We start from the raw sequence: 19,223 nt of genomic DNA on the forward strand, positions 1-19,223 counted from the left end.
CTCGCATGAGCCCCGAAAGGTCGTTGGGCGTGAGATCGAGCTCACTTATAACTCGCACTGAGGCGAGTCTGGGACTACCGACCTAAAGGTCGTTGGGCGTGAGCAGGGCTCACTTATAATTCTGCATGGGAGCCGACACGAAGGTCGTTGGGCGTGAGCGAGCTCACTTATAACTCGACCGAGGCGAGATGCAGGACTACCGACCTAAAAGGTCGTTGGGCGTGAGCACAGGGCTCACTTATAATTCTCGCATGGGAGCCGACCTGAAAGGTCGTTGGGCGTGAGAGCAGAGCTCACTTATAACTCGCACTGAGGCGAGAGTCTGGGACTACCGACCTAAAAGATCGTTGGGCGTGAGCACAGGGCTCACTTATAATTCTCGCATGGGAGCCGACCTGAAAGGTCGTTGGGCATGAGAGCAGAGCTCACTTATAACTCGCACTGAAGCGAGAGTCTGGGACTACCGACCTAAAAGGTCGTTGGGCGTGAGCACAGGGCTCACTTATAATTCTCGCATGGGAGCCGACCTGAAAGGTCATTGGGCGTTAGATCAGAGCTCACTTATAACTCGCACTGAGGCGAGAGTCTGGGCTACTTCGGTCCGAGACCGGTGGCGATGGCGCTGGTCCGAGACCAGTAATAATACTCCGATCCGAGACCGGTGGCGATGGCGCTGGTCCAAGACCAGTAATGATACTCCGGTCCGAGACCGGTGGCGATGGCGCTGGTTCGAGACCAGTAAGAACTCCAAACGGCAAAGGCCTAGATGCACTGCCTTCATCCGTCCCGCCTACGCCGACCTCCTTGCTTCAGTTAAGCTGGTCGCTATTGCTAGCTTTGGGCTTACTCATTTGCGTCGCGTTTCTTCCTGCAATCGCATCACGTATGGCATAGAATTAAGAATAAGAGAGGGAGCGTAAAAACCTTACTCCACCCTTTGGCCACAACGCCCTTCCATCTTATGATGACCCCGCAGTTCTCGCGACGCGCCCGGTTAGCTGCCTAGATCGGGGGCTACCTACGCAGAGCTGCTTGCTACTTTTCTGATATGGCAATCGCTCCCGCTGCCCTGTTCTATTTGCGACCCTTTTGAATTGCCTGGCTTCTGTAGCTTCATGAAACTTCCCGCCTAGCCTTGAGCCTTTTACGAAGAATGCTTCTTTTTTGAGGCCACACCCCTTCATGATTACCTTGCCTTGTCGATCTTTAATGCGTTTCTTCTCGTTATGACACCTGTCCGGCGCCTTTACTGTGCACGCCCCCTAATGCCAGCCTCTGACCACCTTTTGCACCCTTCGGCGCTCATTTCCCATCCGGAGGCGTTGAGGCACGTTACCCAAAAAGATACTCGGCTCGACTCTCGATGTTTCCTAGGAATGAATGGGCTTTATAAACCCTAAAGGCAGTCCGCTTTCCTTACTTCGACGCTTCGCTATCCTCCTCCTCTCGTTCGCGGCCGTTTCTGGCAGTGCAACTCCTCGTTCCCCGGTGGTGCCCGACCTGAGACCTCTCTCGTCTTCCTTCCCCTCGCCTGCTTACTCCTCGTGATCATGGATGGTAAGGAACTCCCCTGGTATTCCCGTTACATCTCTGATTTAGACCATCACGACCTGTCTTCGTTGCAATCCAATCTGAGGCTAGGCGCCGCATATGAGCTTCGTCTTCCCTCGCCATATGAGCATCCTTCTTCTCCTCCCGAAGGGTTTATCATTGTTTTTAGGGACCAAATCTTAGGTGGTCTTCGCTTTCCTTTGCATCCTTTTTTCTCCGAGTTAAGTCAGTATTGCGATATTGGTATCTCTCAGTTTGCCCCCAATGTGTTCCGAGCGGTTTGCGAAACCATCATCTTGTGCTGCATTTACCAAATCCCCTTGACCGCTAGACTATTCCATCACTTCTATTCCTTCCGGCGAGCCGAAGCGGGGGTATTCAATGTTCAGGCCAAGCCGGGCCATAAGTTTTTTGATGACCTACCTTCTTCCAATAAAGGCTGGAGGTCTCGCTTTTTCTTCCTCAAGCCTCCCGTCCCCTTAGTCGGGCCTTCCCAATGGCGCCCCCTCCTCGCTTCGGACTTCCCCTCGCATGTCCATGAACCTGCCTGCTCCGCGGCTATGGATAAGCTGAAAGGTGTCGTTGTTCGCCTGTCTGTGCTGATGCTAGAAGGCATCCTGCACGCTTTTGGCCTTAGTCCTGTCTCTACCGAAATTGGAGCTCCTTTTGGTAAGTTGTTGTCTTTTTGTATACCGTTCTTCGCTAACTGAGGTGTTTTTTCTTCTTATTTTTGCAGTGGCTGCCATCCTCCGTTCCTTCGCCAGTCAAGAGACACCCGCGGTGGCCGTTCTGCAAGCTCTGAATGAGGAGCTAACCCAGGGTCCACCTTCTGCTCCCGCCGTCGCCGTCGGTCCGCAGCTTTCGGAACCCCGACCTTCTGATGCGGAGGAGGCTCCGATGCTTGTTGAACCACCTGCAATCAATCCTGCAGACTCAGCCCTGCCTCGCACCTCTGACCAACCTACGACTGAGCCATCGCCTGCAGGACAGGTGTCTTCTCTTCCTCCAACTATGAAACTGCGCCTGACACGCAAGGGCAAACGGACGGCCCCAATCACCGCCACTTCTCCTCCACCTCCTCGCCGTCAACGCGTAGTGAGCATCTCCTCTCCCACCAGGTCCTCGGACACGAGCTCGACCCAGGAGACAAGCTTAGCCCGGGAGAAGGCCTTTGATCCGGAGATGGCAGACCCGCCGTTGGACCTGACCGCTCCGCTGCCAATTTAGAGTATATTACCTGCTCCGCCCTTGTCCTCTGACGATCAACCCCTGGGCTCGCCAACCCACTCAACTTCTCCTCCCCTCGTGCCTATGAGCTCAGCCGTGCCGCTCCCGAACCTGCCTTCTACAGACCCAGCCTTTGAGGCGTTATGGAGGCTCCCTTCGGAGACCGATCCGGCCTACACGCCCGTTGCCGATTCATCGCCTCTCTTCGGTAGGGTCAACTTCTATGAGGACCTGGCCATCTCCTGGCAATCAGCCAGTCAGCAGTTCTGGGAGAGCAGTTCCCCTTTGGGGGAATTTGATCAAATCGCTCGTTCCCTGGTGGCGGTAAGCTCTTTCTCTTCTTTCCCTGGTATCCATGTATTTCTGTAACCCCCTTTCTATTCTTCTGGCCACTTGCAGACCTGCTCCGCGAGTATGAGCGCCGTGCAACGTGCGGCTGAGCTTCAGCGAGAGAACGCGGCACTCAAGGCACGTCTTCAGGAACTGGAGCACCCTGCGGCTTCCTCCGCTCCTCCTGAGCCTCCTCTGGGAAGCTTGGATGCTTATCTGCGTGCCGCCGGGGAGTCGGCGGCCTCTGCTCGGGCCATTTCCCATGCTGCCTTCGATAAACTTCAACAGTTGGAGGCGGCTTTAAAGACAAGTGAGTCTTCCTTAGCCTCTGAAGCGGATCGTCAACGAGCTACAATTTCTGAGCTGAAAGCCACAGAGGCAGAGCTGCTCTCCCAATCGGAGGAATTGACGCTGCTACGGCAAGGTCAAGAGCTCTTGCAAATGAGGTGTTGGTTGCTACTCGGAAAGCCTATAGGTTCCACTGTACAAAAATTTTGTACAAAGGTCTGAACCTTTTCCTAGCTACCATGTGTTCTTTTAAATTAAATTTTGGATCGCCTGCGGAACTTAACACGTTTGATCCAAAACTTAATATATTTGTTCTTTTAGGTTTTGACTTGGATCTCCTGCGGAACTTAACACGTTCGACCCAAGTCTCCTTAAGTTATTAATTCCATTAAATATTAATTTCCATAAAAGGTTCCCAGTACTGACGTGGCGAGGCACATGGCCTTCTTGGATATGGGAGCAACCACCACCGACTAGACAAAACCTTTAATAGAAAGCTAATATTTAATTTCCTAAAATAACTTTAGGTTAACCAAAAGGAACAATCAAATCACAAGGAAAAGAAAGAAACAAAAAAACACAACTTCGAAAAACATATTCGAAATTCTAGAACGTAAGCCTCTTGTATTTGGTATTATTTCCATAAATAACTAGCATGATGCGGAAATAGAAATTACTAGTTATACCTTGTAGAAAAACCTCTTGATCTTCTACCGTATTCCTCTTCTAACCTCGGACGTTGTGTGGGCAACGATCTTCCGAGATGAGAAACCACCAATCACCTTCTTCTCCTCCTAGCTAGGTTCGGCCAACAAAGAGGAAGCTTCACCAAGGAAGAAAAACAAAATACTAACCAAGCTCCAAGAGATGTTAGCTTTCTCTCCTTCTTCTTCTTCTTCTCCGAGTAGTATCCGGCCACCACAAGAGCTCCAATAGAAGGGTAGGGTTCGGCCACCACAAGAGGAAGAGAGGGAGAGGTTGGCCGGCCACACCAAGGAACAAAAGAGGGAGAGGAATAATAGATGTTGTTTCTTGTGAAGGCACCCTCACCCCTTCTTTTATATTCCTTGGCCTAGGCAAATTAGGAAATTTAATTACAATAAATTTTCCTTAATTTCCTTGACATGATTTAATTGAGAGAAATAAAATAAAATTTCCCCAATTAATTTCAAGTGGCCGGCCACATTATTGGAAAACAAAGAGGACAAGTTTTAATCAACAATTAAAACTTCCTAATTTGTTTCCGGAAATTTTAAAAAATAAAATTTCTCTTTAAAATCTCTTCATGGTTGATAAAAGGAAATTTCTATAATTTTAATTTTATCAACATGTGAATAATTTTTAAAGAAAAAATAAAACATCTCTCCAATCTACAAATAAGGAAAGAGATCTAATCTCTTTCTTTAATCTTTTATAGATCTTTTACAAGAGATATTTTAATTTTAATTCTCTTTAAAATATATCTTCCACATAATAATAAAAATTAAAATTAAATTTCTTTTTAAATTTATTTTGGCCGGCCCTACTAGCTTGGGTTCAAGCTAGGGCCGGCCACCCAATCTCATACCTAGGCCGGCCCTAGCTTGATCCCAAGCTAGCTTGGCCGGCCCCTATTGGATGGGTATAGAAGGTGGGTATAGGTGGGTATCGAACTCTATAAATAAGAGGCTACGATAGGGACCGAGAGGAGGAATTGGTTTTGGTCTCCCGATAAAATTAAGCATCCCGTGTTCGCCCCGAACACACAACTTAATTTTATCAATGATAATTCATTCCACTAGAGAACTATCATTGAACTACCGCACCAATCCCAAATTACATTTTTGGGCTCCTTCTTATTATGAGTGTGTTAGTCTCCCTGTGTTTAAGATATCGAATGTCCACTAATTAAGTGAGTTACTGACAACTCATTTAATTAATGTCTAAGTCCAAGAGTAGTACCACTCAACCTTATCGTCATGTCGGACTAAGTCCACCTGCAGGGTTTAACATGACAATCCTTATGAGCTCCTCTTGGGGACATTATCAACCTAGTATCTCTAGGACACAGTTTCCTTCTATAATCAACAACACACACTATAAGTGATATCATTTCCCAATTTATCGGGCTTATTGATTCATCGAACTAAATCTCACCCATTGATAAATTAAAGAAATAAATATCAAATATATGTGCTTGTTATTATATTAGGATTAAGAGCACATACTTCCATAATAATCGAGGTCTTTGTTCCTTTATAAAGTCAGTATAAAGAAACGGCCTCAAATGGTCCTACTCAATACACTCTGAGTGTACTAGTGTAATTATATAGTCAAGATAAACTAATACCTAATTACACTACGACCTTCTAATGGTTTGTTCCTTTCCATTCTGGTCGTGAGCTACTGTTTATAATTTATAAGGTACTGATAACATCATCTTCTGTATGTGACACCACATACTATGTTATCTACAATTAAATGAACAACTACAAACAAATGCAGATAATTAGACCAAATGTGATTCTTTATTCATAATGAATGTTTACAAAGCTTAGGCTTTCAGTATATACTCCAACATGAGGTTGGCCGATGCCCAGGCCTTGGCTAGTGCTACCGCTGCCCGAGAAACAATCATGCGAACTCAATGGGAAGCGTGCCAAGCCACTCTCCAATCCTTGCAAGCGGATCTCTTGAAGGCCCAGGAAACGGCTACTCAGGGCCAGAGCGACCTGTTCGTGGCGCGCGCTAAGGCTGTGGCGCATCAAAACAGTTTGGAGGAGTACCGGGCTGGCGAATCAGAGCGGCTAAAGGCGTACAGACTGGCCTACGTTCGCTCTTCCTTCTTCCTCCATAAGCTGGGACGCTGGATGGTCTTGTTGCTCTGTCATGGGGCCGCTGGTGGGGGTCAGACAGGCCTTTGAGCAGGGTTTCCTATGCTTGGCACCTCCTGCCACCTTCTTGGACACAGCTCGCCTGACCAGGGAATTGCCGCAGGACACCTTCCCGTCCTTCGAAGCAGATGAGGGACTTTTCCTCTTGGAGGCTCCTCCGCCTGCGGCCGATCCAGCTCCCGGGGATATTTCTGCTCAGGCCCCTCCTGTTGCTGCATCTGAAGCGTCCGCTGATCCTGCATCTGCCGACACAGTGCCTGCCGACCCAGGACTCCTTCCGCTGACCTCCGTTGATTGTGCACCTTCTCCCCCGGATGTCGTATGATGAGCGATATATTGTAATGTTCACCTTTTATGTGTTGATGTTGAAACTTCTTTGATTGTACTTGTTCGTATGGTCGTATTGAACTCTGGATAATTGTCTCGCTTCCCCTTCATGCATCCTTAGCTTATTCCGTTTCTTAGTAGGTTGCCCGAGACTTTGGTAGGTCTCTGCTAATCTGCTCGCCTTTGCCTATTTACTCATTTTGTTCGGCCACGTAGCTCTTCCTCCGATAACTGCCTTTATACCTAGCCCGGCCAGGGCCAACTTTTACCTTGCATATCCCTCAAGCCTGCTGACCCGATCTACCCATCTTCTCGATGGCTCTTCCGTACACTTTTGCCTTGGTTGAAGCGACCTCTTTGGGAGACGCTTCATATCTCGAGCCCTCGCCTTTCCCATAATGCCCTCTGGTTATATTTTCGAGGCTCATCACAGAGCGCTCCCTGCCTATTTCCGCCCCCGCATCAACCATCCGTTGTTAACTTACGAAAATATCCTTCCTCCACCATACCTATAAGTATCTTCTTCCTCTCTCCCCTCGGTTATGATTCGCCATCACCACGGAGCACTCAAGCTTCGCCGCCACCGACTGATCTTTTCCGAGACTGCGCCGCGCTTCTTCCTTTTCTCCAAGCCTCCTCTTTTCGTCTGTTTTTTCTGCCTCCTGAGATAATCTCCCCTGCAATGGCCTCTCCTTCTTGGGTTTCCTTGTTGGCGGAACATTTCCCAGGCGCTTCAACTTTCGCTGAGTTGGATTGGGATGACCTACGGTACACTTACAAAATCCCTACTAGCTTTCGCCCCATCATTTCTACTGGTGTGAACTTGTACTTCGACCCTCCGCCTGGTTCGTGTACTTTCTTTACTGAACAATTTGTGTCTGGCCTTCGTCTGCCCCCTCATCCTTTTTTGTCTGGAGTGTGTCGCTACTTTAGGATTCCCCTAGGTCAGCTAACTCCCAATTCCATAAAGATTCTATGTGGCTTCGTGATACTCTGCGAAGTTTGTGAGGTTTCCTGGTCAGCCCCCCTTTTTCATTGCTTCTTCGCTCTCGTTCGGCGCGCCGATGGTCTTTTTGATTTCCAAGCCCGCAGCCAAACTGCTTTCTTTTCTCCTCTTCCTCCTCCCAGTGCTAACTGGAAGAAAAAGTTCTTTTTTATCCGGTTTCCGGAGGAAACAGACTGGCCCATGCATTGGCAACCTGAGCTGCCTCTGACTCCGGCGCTGCACGAATTCCACATGGATCTCCCCTATGCTACGGTTGCTACTCGAATGGAGGATTGGCGCTTGAATTTGACAAGATTGCTATCTGAAGACCTACTTTCTTTCTTCAGGCTGAGCCACTCTACCTCCGACACACCGCGCTCCTTAGGTAAGTTCGTGTTGAGTGCCTCCTTTCCCATCACTTTCCCTGTGAGAATGACTTTTCGTATTGGCGCCTTCAGCTGAGGTTTTGCATCATGCGTCAGAGGTTCTGCCTCTGCCTCTTGATGACCTGGAAATACTGCGGCGCGGTCGGGCAATCTTGGATAGGAGGCTACTCCCCCATCATGGATCTGCTTCATTCGGGGCAGCGGCTCAGCCTGCTCCCAGCCCTGCCTCACACGCCGCTTCTCCTCCGCCTGCCACCTCGAGCCGAGGTCGAGGTTGTGATCCAACCGGCCGTCCGGCCAGGCGTGTCTTCCGAGGAGCCCCCCGGGCCTCCAGACGTGGTCGTGCAGCTCTTCATCGCGCATGTCTAAGTTCCTCCGGCCGGGGCGCCACAGATAGGGCTGCGGCAGCCTCTTCACAGGGTCGGCCTCGCTCTGATGACTCTGACTCTGATAACCAGCCCCTGCTTCATAGGCGGTGCCGAAGACCAGGTCTGACTTCAGTAACGCTTGATTCTGTTCCTTATACTACCACATTGCCCCTTGCTGCCGTCGTGACTGGCTATGACATCACTTCCCTGTTCATTTTTGTTTCCTTTATCTGGCAGCCTCTCCCAACCCTTACAGGGGAAGACCAGCTGCGTCCCGCTCTGCCCCTACTCCTGCAGAGGAAGACAGCCCAGGCGATCATCCGAACCCCGCGCCAACTGAGCTCGTTCCCGAACAACCTCCTGCTCCTCCTGGTGCTGACGCCGGCCCTTCTCAATCTTCCTCCTCCGCCCGCCATCGTTACAGGACCACCATCCCCTCTGAAGCTGCTCTAGCTCGGCAGCCTGACGCCCCCACGAGCCTTCTGATGATGAAAGGCTGCCTCGGCAGTTTGTGGGCAGAGAGCATGGATCAAATGGGTGATGCGCCTCCATTAGTCCAGATGGACAGGTTTTCGAAGTCCTGGGCCAAAGTAAGTATTCTTCGCCTTATACTGGGTATTGGTTTGCCTTAGCTGAGGGTTATATCTTCCATCCAGACTCATGCAGAATCTTTGGTGCTGAACCAATCTTTCCACACCCTTCATCATGAAAGCAAAGAACTCCGGGAGACAGTCTCCGAATTAGAGCTGCAACTGAACGACCCTGCCCAAGCCAGTTATGCTTTGCGAGCGGAGATTCAGGCCCTAACCAATCAAACCGACCATCAGAAACGATCCCTGATACAGGTGAAAGATGAGCTCTGAGCCATGAGGGAGGAGAGAACTGCATCTGAGGCGGGTTATCAGCAACAACTAGCCCACCAAGCTCAAGAGATACAGTCCAAAGATACCCTTTTGCAGGAGAGGGGCGAGAGATTGGAGGTTCAGGTAGCTCAACTGGAGACTCAAGCAGCTGAACTGAGGGCTCTGAAAGCAGAACTGTCCCAGTCCCGAGCAGCTCTGTCGGGAGTATCCACCGCCTTGGCCGTCTATCAAGAAGGAGAGGAGGATCGTTGCCTGCGAAGTCGAATGTCCTATTTGACCTCTTCCGAATTTTTATCCCAGGCTGGGGCACGCTTCTCTGCGACCATACCATACACGGCGGCCGGGGTTATCCGTCAGTTGCACGCGCAGGGCTTCTTGACCTCCATCCCCCCCCCCCCCGCAGACTTTTTGGATCGCCATCAAATCATTCAAGGCTTTCCAGATGATATTTTTTCTCCTTTCAAATGATCTGTATCAACTTCTTAATCCGATGAAATTTTTACATGTACATACGTATCTTCGAGTTTTGGCTTGACTACCACGCTATCTCTAGCCCCCTCGGCTGACCTGGCTTACAGCAACGGGGTCGGTATCCCTCACACCCGATAGGGCCGTAGGTAGTTAACACTCCAATGTCGATCTAGCTTCCTTCCCTGAGCGTCTTGCAAATAATAGGCCCCTGATGCCAGCTTCTTGATGACTTTGTATGGTCCGTCCCATCGTGGTGCTAGCTTCGTCACTTCCCCTAAGGGCTTCACTTGCTTCCAGACTAGGTCTCCTTCTCCGAAGAAACGAGGGATCACCCTTCTATTATAGTTTTGTCTCATCCTTTGTCTATAGGCTTCCAGCCTGGCCGCTGTTTGCTCGCGAATTTCGTTGATGAAATCTAGTTCGGCCAGCTGTCGTTCCGTGTTCCCCTCATCGTACAACATTCTCCTGACGGACGGTATCCCGACCTCCAGAGGTACCACTGCTTCATTGCCATATACCAAGTGGAAATGTGTCAGACCTGTTCTCTCTCGGGGTGTCGTACGATAAGCCCACAAAATGCTCGGTAGTTCATCCACCCAACTGCCCCCCGTATGATCCAGCTTGACTTTGAGCCCTCGCACTATTTCCCGATTGACCACCTCTGTTTGACCATTGCTCTGAGAATGAGCCACCGACGTGAAGGCCTGAGTTATGCCGAACCCCTTGCACTAATTTTGTATTTTGCGTCCTTGAAATTGTCTGTCATTGTCCGACACCAATTTGTGAGGTAAGCCAAATGACTACTGGCGAAACGACGTAGGAAGGCCGTTTTGAAATCCATGAAGCGATTGATGGACTCTGGGGGCAATCCGTCGAACCACTTCTGCGCCGACCCGGACAGGGTGTGTAGGAATACTCGGCATTTGACAGCATCACTGTATTGGTACAAGATAGCCGCGTTCTTGAATTTTCGTAGGTGCTCTTCCGGGTCCTTGCTCCCATCGTATTCTCCAATGTTCGGGTCTCGATACCCCTTGGGCAGGCTTTACCTCAGGATCTGAGCCGAGAAGGGTACCTTGTCATCCGGATCTTCAGGCAGATCTCTGGCAGGGACTATAACTTTTCCTTTTCCTGAATCCCGAGGTGGATGTAGAGAGCTCTCCGCCACCGACGCCGGCGGCTCCTCTTTCTTTGGACTGTGCTCACGGGGTTCGGCTCGATGATAGTTGCGGCGAGGCTCCCGAAATGAAGTACGAGGGAGTTCTTCCTGCTGCTTCCTCTTTGAGCCCCTGTTGGAGGCAGGAGCTGGTTCTTTAGACGCTTCGGGCGCCAAACGAGGTCGCGAAACCGTCCCTTGTTTTTCGGAGGCGGCTTGCTTCCTGACTTCCTTGAAGAGCTCGTACTCCCCCGCAGTCATCACGTAGAAGCTGGTGGATCCTCATGGGCATTCAGAAGTGCTTAGCTCCGATGTTTTGATCCCGTCCAGAGGCTGAGTCGGACGGAGGCTGGTCGAGGTGGCCCGGTTGTTGACGGAAAGTCGTAGGTGATTCAGCTCCCGCGGAAGGCTGCACACACTCAGACAATCTCTCCTCTTCACGTTAGAGACCGAAACCCAGGGAAAAAGTCCCCAGATCAGGCCCTCCGACGCTCAAGTCAGGTCCTTTTTCCCCAGAAAGAACAGAGAGAAGAAGAAGAAAAAACAGTTGTGGAAAAAAGTGACGAGGGAGTGTGTGCGCGTACCTGCCTACGAGGGATCTCTCCCCTTTTATGCCTCCTCCTCTTAGAACCTGCCATCCTGTCAGAAAACGTTAGACGCTGGGCTTTGTCGCCTAGTTCCGGACACCTGTCGTGCTGCCATTTGTCGTGAAAGCATCTTTCTGTTTAGGAACCTCCGCCTTCGCACATGGGTTTTGTCTTGTAGTGAGGGACAGCTGGCAGGCTACTACTGGTTATGAGGGCATCTTTTTGTTTTAGGAACCTCCGCCTTCGCCCGCATTGTTGATATGTAATGATTCTCCTTGACGGACCGTTGAGATTCTTCGCACCCGTACTACTTAGCTCCTCCGATCCACTGTGACCTGCACCGACTTGCACCCGTGGTTTGCATTTCCGGGCCTCCAAATCGCAGCCCTGCAGCCCAAGCTGTCTATACACCGCTACGCCGATCCCAACCTGCATCCTGTGCTTTGTATTTCCTGGCCCTCCACCGCAGGCCTGTAGCTCGAGTTGCCTCTGCTTAGCTCTGCCGATCCCGACCCGCCTCTGCGTTTTGTATTTCCTGGCCCTCCACCGCAGGCCTGTCGTCTCTCTTCGTTCTCCTACTGCTTCGCCCCTTCGATCAGTAAGCCTGTCAGGCCTCTGGCTATCCCCTATGTTCAACTCTGACTGCCTCGTCAGCTTGACTATTTGACCGCCAAGTCGCCTTGACTATTGACTGTCATATCCTCTTGATTTTTGACCGTCATATGGTCTTGACTTTTCTAACCCTTTTCTCATAGACCCCTCCATTACCAACCGTATCAACACTAAATACAAGTTGAATCTTTGATGCAACTAAATTATCCTACAAGAGAATCTGGACCAAATAATTGCACCTTTCCATCAAGTGCAATGGAGCAAGCCAACTAGAATTAACAGCTTGTTGTAAACTTGGTTGCTCACTCTCCTCTGAAAATGCAGAAATATACCTACATAGAAAACTTATTGCTTAAGGAACTTATTTTACTTAATAATATAGTGTGATATTGATCTTTCTACAGAGACGAATCACACAAGCCACTGTAACTTATTTTATGGAGTGATTATGTATGAGTCAGTTAACTCTAGTCAATTACGTGGTTGACTTTAAAAATCCCTAGTCTCAAGATTAAAAGGCACTCCCTTACATCCTTCAAGGTCTCCTAAATTTGTTATCTGTTCGTACTTATAAAGGCTTCTTACCTACTTGGTGTCTGAACTTTCATGATTTAACTAGACTTCTTGTTCTTTCCAATTGTTCCATCTATCTGGCCTATTTGTATTTCTCTTCATTGCCAAATATATGGTCCATCTGATCCATTTTGAATTTTTCATGATCAACCAAATGTTCAGTCAGTCCACTTAGCCCATTTGATGTTTTCCCTGAGCTCATGTTAGTCTTTCTCATTGCTCCTACAATTTGTAAGTTTTTTAATATCTGCACATTTGAAGCATATGTTAGATTACAAAATAGTTAAGTTTAAACTTTTTGTCATTTATTAAAATATTAATTTGATTGATTGGTGTTTGCTTGTGCCAATAGCATAAACCTAAGATCATTATTGCCTAGAGAACTCAGGAAACTGAACTAAAAAGGATAGCTCAGGGGGCTGAGCCAGACGGTGAGATCGGAAGGCTGAACTAGATTGTGAGCTCAGGAGGCTTAGCTAGATGATTAGCTTAGGAGGCCAACACAGATGGAAAATTTGACTTTTTCTGTAGTCAAAGCACTAGAATTTTCTAATTTGGCGACGGTTTTTCTTGTCAAACCACAAACTTATATTATTTCTAGAAGCACGAGGATCAAACCGGTCGTGAATTTGTTTATTTATTTAATTATTCCACATTATCGTCCTACAGAATTCGTTCGAAGTTATAACGTATATAGATTCCCTTTGCTGAAAAAAATAACGATAATTTTAATTAATTTTATTGATTATTTTTTGAATGATCATTTTGATTTCAGAAAAAAAATTTATCGATCATCAAGATAAATTAAGAAGTGCACGTGTGATCAGTCCAGAAATTCAACATTATTTGATTATAACTCCATTTAAAAAAAAAATTCTACAAATAAATCATAACTTGAATTCGAACCACGAATATTTAAATGATAATTTGAATCTTTTATCGTGACATCATAATCTCAGGGACAGATTCCCTTTGTTGAAGCTCTTATAATTTGAATGATGAACTTCTTTCAACCGCTATATTGTATCAAAAGGTGCATTCAAACTTTAGCAGTCATAAAAGAGCATTTCAAAGGACCTATTTTATAATTAACGTCTTTATCTTTCGTTTGATCGAAGAAAATTCAAACTTTGGTATGCTCCAAAGAAATTGTCTCGTGCAAGCAAACATAAAGTTCATTCTATTTACAACACATTTGGATTTTTACACACACACAAAAAAAAAAAAAAAATTGGTCTCAAAATTTTCGCAATACAAATTGAAATCCAATCCGATCGCATAATCTTTAAATCCGATCCAACGGAGTGGAGGCAGCGGAAGACGACTCCGCCTCCTTTGCTCCCGTTTCTAGATCTTTTGTGGGTTCGGACTTTGCATGATCACTTCCTTTGAATTTGTGGCTCGGGGACTCGGATTTCTCACTTCTGCCTCCGCTTCCGAGAACAATTTGCGCCGGCGTCGCTTCCGGTCGCCGCCGCACCGAGAACGTCCGTTGGAGGAACCGCCAGTGCCCGCTTCGCGCCCATTCCCTCCTCAAGATAGTTTCCCTGCGCAGCGGCCGCGGAGTTTCTGTCACACTCGCGGTCCGCCGGAGCTCCGCAGCTGCCATCGAGAAGACCTCCCTTCTCACGTGTTCCGGCAGATGTAGCCGGTGTCGGTCCACCTCCTCTCCCTCGTGCCCAGTCGAGTACCACCGGTGGTATTTAATAGACGGACGACCGACCTCCAGATCTGGCCCTTCCTCCGTCGCTGGGGTAACAGGTTCAGGCGGTGACTCGCTCACCAGAGCGGCTAAATTAGCGCGGCAAACGGGGCAGGTGACGTGGGTGTCGAGCCAAGTGTCGATGCAGTCAACGTGGAACACATGGCAGCACGGGGGGAGCAAACGGAGTTTGTCGTGGCCGGAGAACTCAGAAAGGCACACGGCGCACTCGAGTGCGCCCTTTCCTTTACTATGCGCCTTCGCCTCCGAGTATGACATGGTGGGAAAGGAGGCGAGCACTTCAGGGTCGATGCCTTGGCGCGAGGCGATGCCCCCAGCAGCAGCGGCAGCAGGTGAGGGGACCGTGTCGTCGGACCTGCCGGCGCAGCGGCGGATGTACACAGAGAAGAATCCAAGGAAGAAGAAACCGAAGATGAAGACGACGACGAGGGAGGCGAGGGCGGGATTCAAGCGGACGTTGTAGCCTCCGCCGTAGAGGTTGTCGTCGTTGGAGGTGGGCTGGGCGGCGGAACGGGCAGCGAGGCCGAGGAACAGCCCGAGCGCCGCCATGGGAAGTGGAAGGTGGCTCGCCGGCGCCATGGGTGGAATCGTAACTTGCGATAACGGAACACGGGACAAAAAAGTTGCGAATTTTATTAAAAGTAGGAGAGAGGCAACGGTGGCGGCGAGGTGGTGGCGTGAAGCTTAAGGTGGAGCAGGCCTTAATAAGAGCGAAGGAAGTCAATTAGTTATACTCTGGACTTCCTTCAGTAGCGAACTAATCCGCTGTGATGTTCACAATAGCGAGCAGGACGACCGGTGACGATTATTGACTACATAAAACATTGCCGGAAAATATTTAGCGGTATTGGAGTGGAGGATTTCGCTGGATTCTGGCTTTGGAGAGGCAGAAATAATCTCCAGAGATTGGATATGGAATGACGCAACGTCCACATGGCATGGTCAAGAACGATGAAGGCAAAAGATAATGGAGGGTTGGTTTGGTCAACAGAAGGGAGGCGAGTTATCTCGACGGAGAGGCTGCTTTAAACTTACGGCAATTACTTGGAACAATGAAAGTCAATCGCAGACCGCCATGTGCAGTGCCTGCTCTTCGAATGCTCGTAATTTTGAAAAATCGACAAAACTTAACTCACCAATTGGGTTTTAGGTTGATGGAATTCAACTTCGACCTATGAACAACTCTACTGAGAGTCCTAATGCCCAATTTATAATCTGGACTTGCATAGCCTAAATAAGTAGAACAGTCGAACCTCAACATTATCCTACAAGTCGAAAAGGACGATTCCGACTCCGAAGCGTCGATCGACGAAACCGAAGCGACGTTACTGGTAAGACGTTTCAATAAATTTCTTTAAAATAATAAATTTAAATCGCAGTCGAGGAAGAATCAGCACAACAAAAGGACAGTCCGGTGCTACGATTAAAACGGGAAGGGCACATCAAGGATGACTGCCCAAAGTTGAAGAAAGGACACAAGGAGAAGCCTCAAAGACCGACGTCCTCTACATGCAAGAGTCTGAAGGCCACTTGGGATGATTCTTCATCCTCCGAATCAGAAGTCGAAGCCTTCTCAGGATTAGCACTGATGGCCAACCATCTCTTCGAAGATGACTCAAGCTCAGAGATGAGCATAGATGAAGGGGGATGAACCTCAGAAGAAGAAGAAAGCTGCGACGAAGGGGGAGCATCACCGAGTAAGGTAAGTAAGGTATGTGATCTCACTCCTAATCAGTCCTTTTAATTTGTCAAATTATTTACGAAAGATCTAGCAAAATTAGAAAAAGAAAATGCTGAATTAAAATTGAACTTAGCAAAAGCATACCCACTAGAAATGTATGATAATTTTAATTTAGAAAATAAGAAATTGAAATTGAAAAATTGAAAAATAATGCATACTTAAATAAATTTCCAAAACTGAAACTAAGGATTTATGGAAAATTTAATTGGTACATTAGAAAACATCAGGGACAACTTAAGAAAATTCCTAGAAACTATATACCTCCTAAGTTTTTAAATAACCCTGTAGGAAAGAACCTCTATTGGGTTCCAAAATCCATTCTAGACTATTTTTTTTTAAATTAAGGCTTTCAGAAGAAAAATTAAACAGATAATTTCTTTTGAGGCTTTGTCTAAGGAAGTGGTTATTGCTTCAATAACCAAGAAGGCCTAGTGCCTCGCCACGACCTGGAAGCCAAAATATTGAAAGGAAATGTTTAATTAACTTCTTATTAAAACATTAAAATTAAAATTAGATAATGATCCTGCCCAGAAGCTGAGTAGATGGCCACCGGGAAGTAACGCTGAGGCGGTCCTTCGTCTTCACTGATGCTCCCGCGCTCCTGAAACCATAAGTCGTTAGTGCCAAGCCGGGAGGGAGTTCCCTCCGACGACCCTCCGACGTTCAAGTCACACACTGACATGCGAAGAGGACAAAGGAAGCAAAGAAGAAGAGAATAGTGGCTTCAGAAGACGTTTGTGCGTAACGGATGCGTATTCCCAAACTTTCCCCAAAAGCTAATCATTGAGAAAGGATCCCTGACCTCTTACCATAACGGGGCAAGTGTATCTCTGCCACGGCGGCGAAATCTTCTTCCGTACGATCCTCCGTCCTTCCTCGCCGTCAGTCGGTGAAACTGACTCCCAAAAGGATATTCTATCCATTCGCCCCATTAATCGGTGGCACTGAATCCCAGAAGGATGTTGGCCTATATCCCCGTTTTATTTGTCGGTTGCCGTCTGGCCGGCTTCCCCTTGATCGGGTCGACCGACCTCTTCTTTGGCTTCCTGCACCTATGTCTTGGCCGATCGGCGTGAATGTCTTTTGCCTCGCTGGATTCCGCCTTAATCGGTCCGATCGGCCTCTTCTTTGGCATCATGCGCCTATGTTTATGCCAATCAGCGTGCTGTCCCTTGCCTAGGCCCGACCAACCCCCTCCGAACTTCTTCTGATCGGACGATGACGAGGGGCCTTCTGTCACCGGCTAGTCTCTTGGTTGACCACCCCTTGACTTCGACATCTACCAAAGCGCTGAACTTCCTTAGGGAACTTCCTTGGAGGTGGGCCCTTCTGGGTCATCACCGGATCACATGTCTCCCCTTTAAGTCTTGTCAAAGGAGACTATATATCCGACTGACTGGACAAAATGGTGTGAAAATATTACTCCCTGTTGAGTGCTTTGGTCGGCTATGCTTCTTCGTGGGAGACCTACCGATTGGCCTAAGTTTTCTTTACTAGGTGAGACCACCCTCAGTGAGCCGATCGGAAAGTATGAGGGATTGCCTGACCATGAGTCGGCTACTCTTATTGGCTCAGCTTGTAGAGCCGTTGCCTTGGAACCCGCATCGATTCTGAAGCATTAATGCGGAGCATGCTTCCTTAATTCTTCTGACAACCGCCCTACGATCGCGTGCCACGTGTCACTGCCTGCCGGTACGTCGCCGCATTAATATGTTCCTTCACATCGCCGCACGCTTGATGTGACAGGGGGGCTGACGTGACCTTTGGCGATTTGAATTTTACCGGCCAGATCTACCTCTGGGTGTTCGTGCTGTCAATCGGACGGCTGGGCGGGGTCTCTTGATGTTTATAAGCTAGTCGCCGCCGCCTTCTTTCTTTAGTGCTTTTGTTTCCGATGATTTCTTTCGCGTTCTTCGGCGATTTCCTTCGTGTTCTCCGACGAATCCTTCTACCTCCCTTGTTGCTTCCGCCCCGGGTGAGTCTATTTCTTTCTTCCGTGGCTCCTTTCTGTTATATCCTCTTCGACTTTCCTCCGGCGAGCTCCTCTTCTTACCCTTGACCCTTTTTCTACACTTCTCCCCGACTATTCTCGGTTTATTCCTTCGGCTATGGCCGGTACGTCGCAGCCTTCGCCTTCTGCCTCAGGCCCCTGGTATGACATTATGGAGTCCAGGTTCGACGAGGATGATGCTCGAACCCTAGCCAATACCTTTGAACTTCCTCCTGGCTACGAGATCCATGTCCCGTTGGCCACCGATCGGCCTTCCGATCCGTCGACCGGCTGTGTCTGCTTCTTCCATGACCAATTTGCTGTCGGCCTGTGGCTTCTCCTTCATCCCTTCATCGTAGACGTCTGTAAATACTTTAGTTTATCCCTTTCCCAGCTAGTCCCAAATTCCTTTCGCCTTTTGTGCGGAGTAATCATCTTATTCCGCTTGCATCGCATCCCTCTGACCCCTTCGATTTTCCACTACTTTTATTACCCGAAGCTTTCGGATCAGCCGTGCACCTTCCTCTTGCAAGCTCGCTGGTAAGCTCTCTAAATAGATGTCACAAATTAACTCCCAAATTAATGTTAAGATCGAAAACCCGCAACTACACAAGCAATGTTTTAGTATAAGGCCCGAGTCGAATTTTCAAGGATTATGCTAGAACGTGCTTCTTTTGGATTAAGAACATACTTTTTGGGTTTTCTAGATATAAAATGGGGATTTGGAATTCAAATTAAAATCATAAAACTAGAAATGAATTCAAGAACTTAAAGTACCCTACTGCAGAAATAAGTCTAAAAACCAAAAGAAACTAAACTTCAAACTATTCCTTCACTGATCTACAAACTGCAAAAATTCAAAACTGCAGAAATAAATTTGAACTAAATGAAACTATACCCATTGCAATTATTGAACTATAAATTCTGGATTCATCTTAATAACTAGTAACTAATCTTAAGCCACCAACAATCAACTAGAAACTAAATCTGGTTAGCCACAACTTAGAAAACAGAATCGCAGAAAATATTTCTGCACAAACAGAACAAATCAGCACACAAAAACAGAACTAGCATATCAAATTCATGTAGAAAATGAAACTACAACTAAATCCAAACTATAACTATCAGATTTAGAAACAAATCTGAAGGAATAAGGAATCCTAAGCTAGAAA

The 19,223-nt window shown here is 48.0% G+C and overlaps 1 protein-coding gene across 1 annotated transcript; it reads right to left on the reverse strand.

The window, feature by feature from the left end:
- Nucleotides 1-13,835: 13,835 nt before the first annotated feature.
- On the reverse strand, nt 13,836-15,252 carry LOC122017295 (E3 ubiquitin-protein ligase ATL31-like). The gene has a single exon (XM_042574862.1). The coding sequence runs from the start codon at nt 14,897-14,899 to the stop codon at nt 13,883-13,885; it is 1,017 nt and encodes a 338-aa protein (XP_042430796.1). The 5' UTR covers nt 14,900-15,252; the 3' UTR covers nt 13,836-13,882.
- Between the last annotated feature and the right edge of the window lie 3,971 nt (nt 15,253-19,223).

Source organism: Zingiber officinale, chromosome 8B (genome assembly GCF_018446385.1).
Source record: "Zingiber officinale cultivar Zhangliang chromosome 8B, Zo_v1.1, whole genome shotgun sequence".
In the NCBI taxonomy this organism is placed as follows: domain Eukaryota; kingdom Viridiplantae; phylum Streptophyta; class Magnoliopsida; order Zingiberales; family Zingiberaceae; genus Zingiber; species Zingiber officinale.

Coding starts and splice junctions, on each gene's coding strand:
- LOC122017295 (XM_042574862.1), bottom strand. CDS start 14,899: ATGGCGCCGGCGAGCCACCTTCCACTTCCCATGGCGGCGCTCGGGCTG.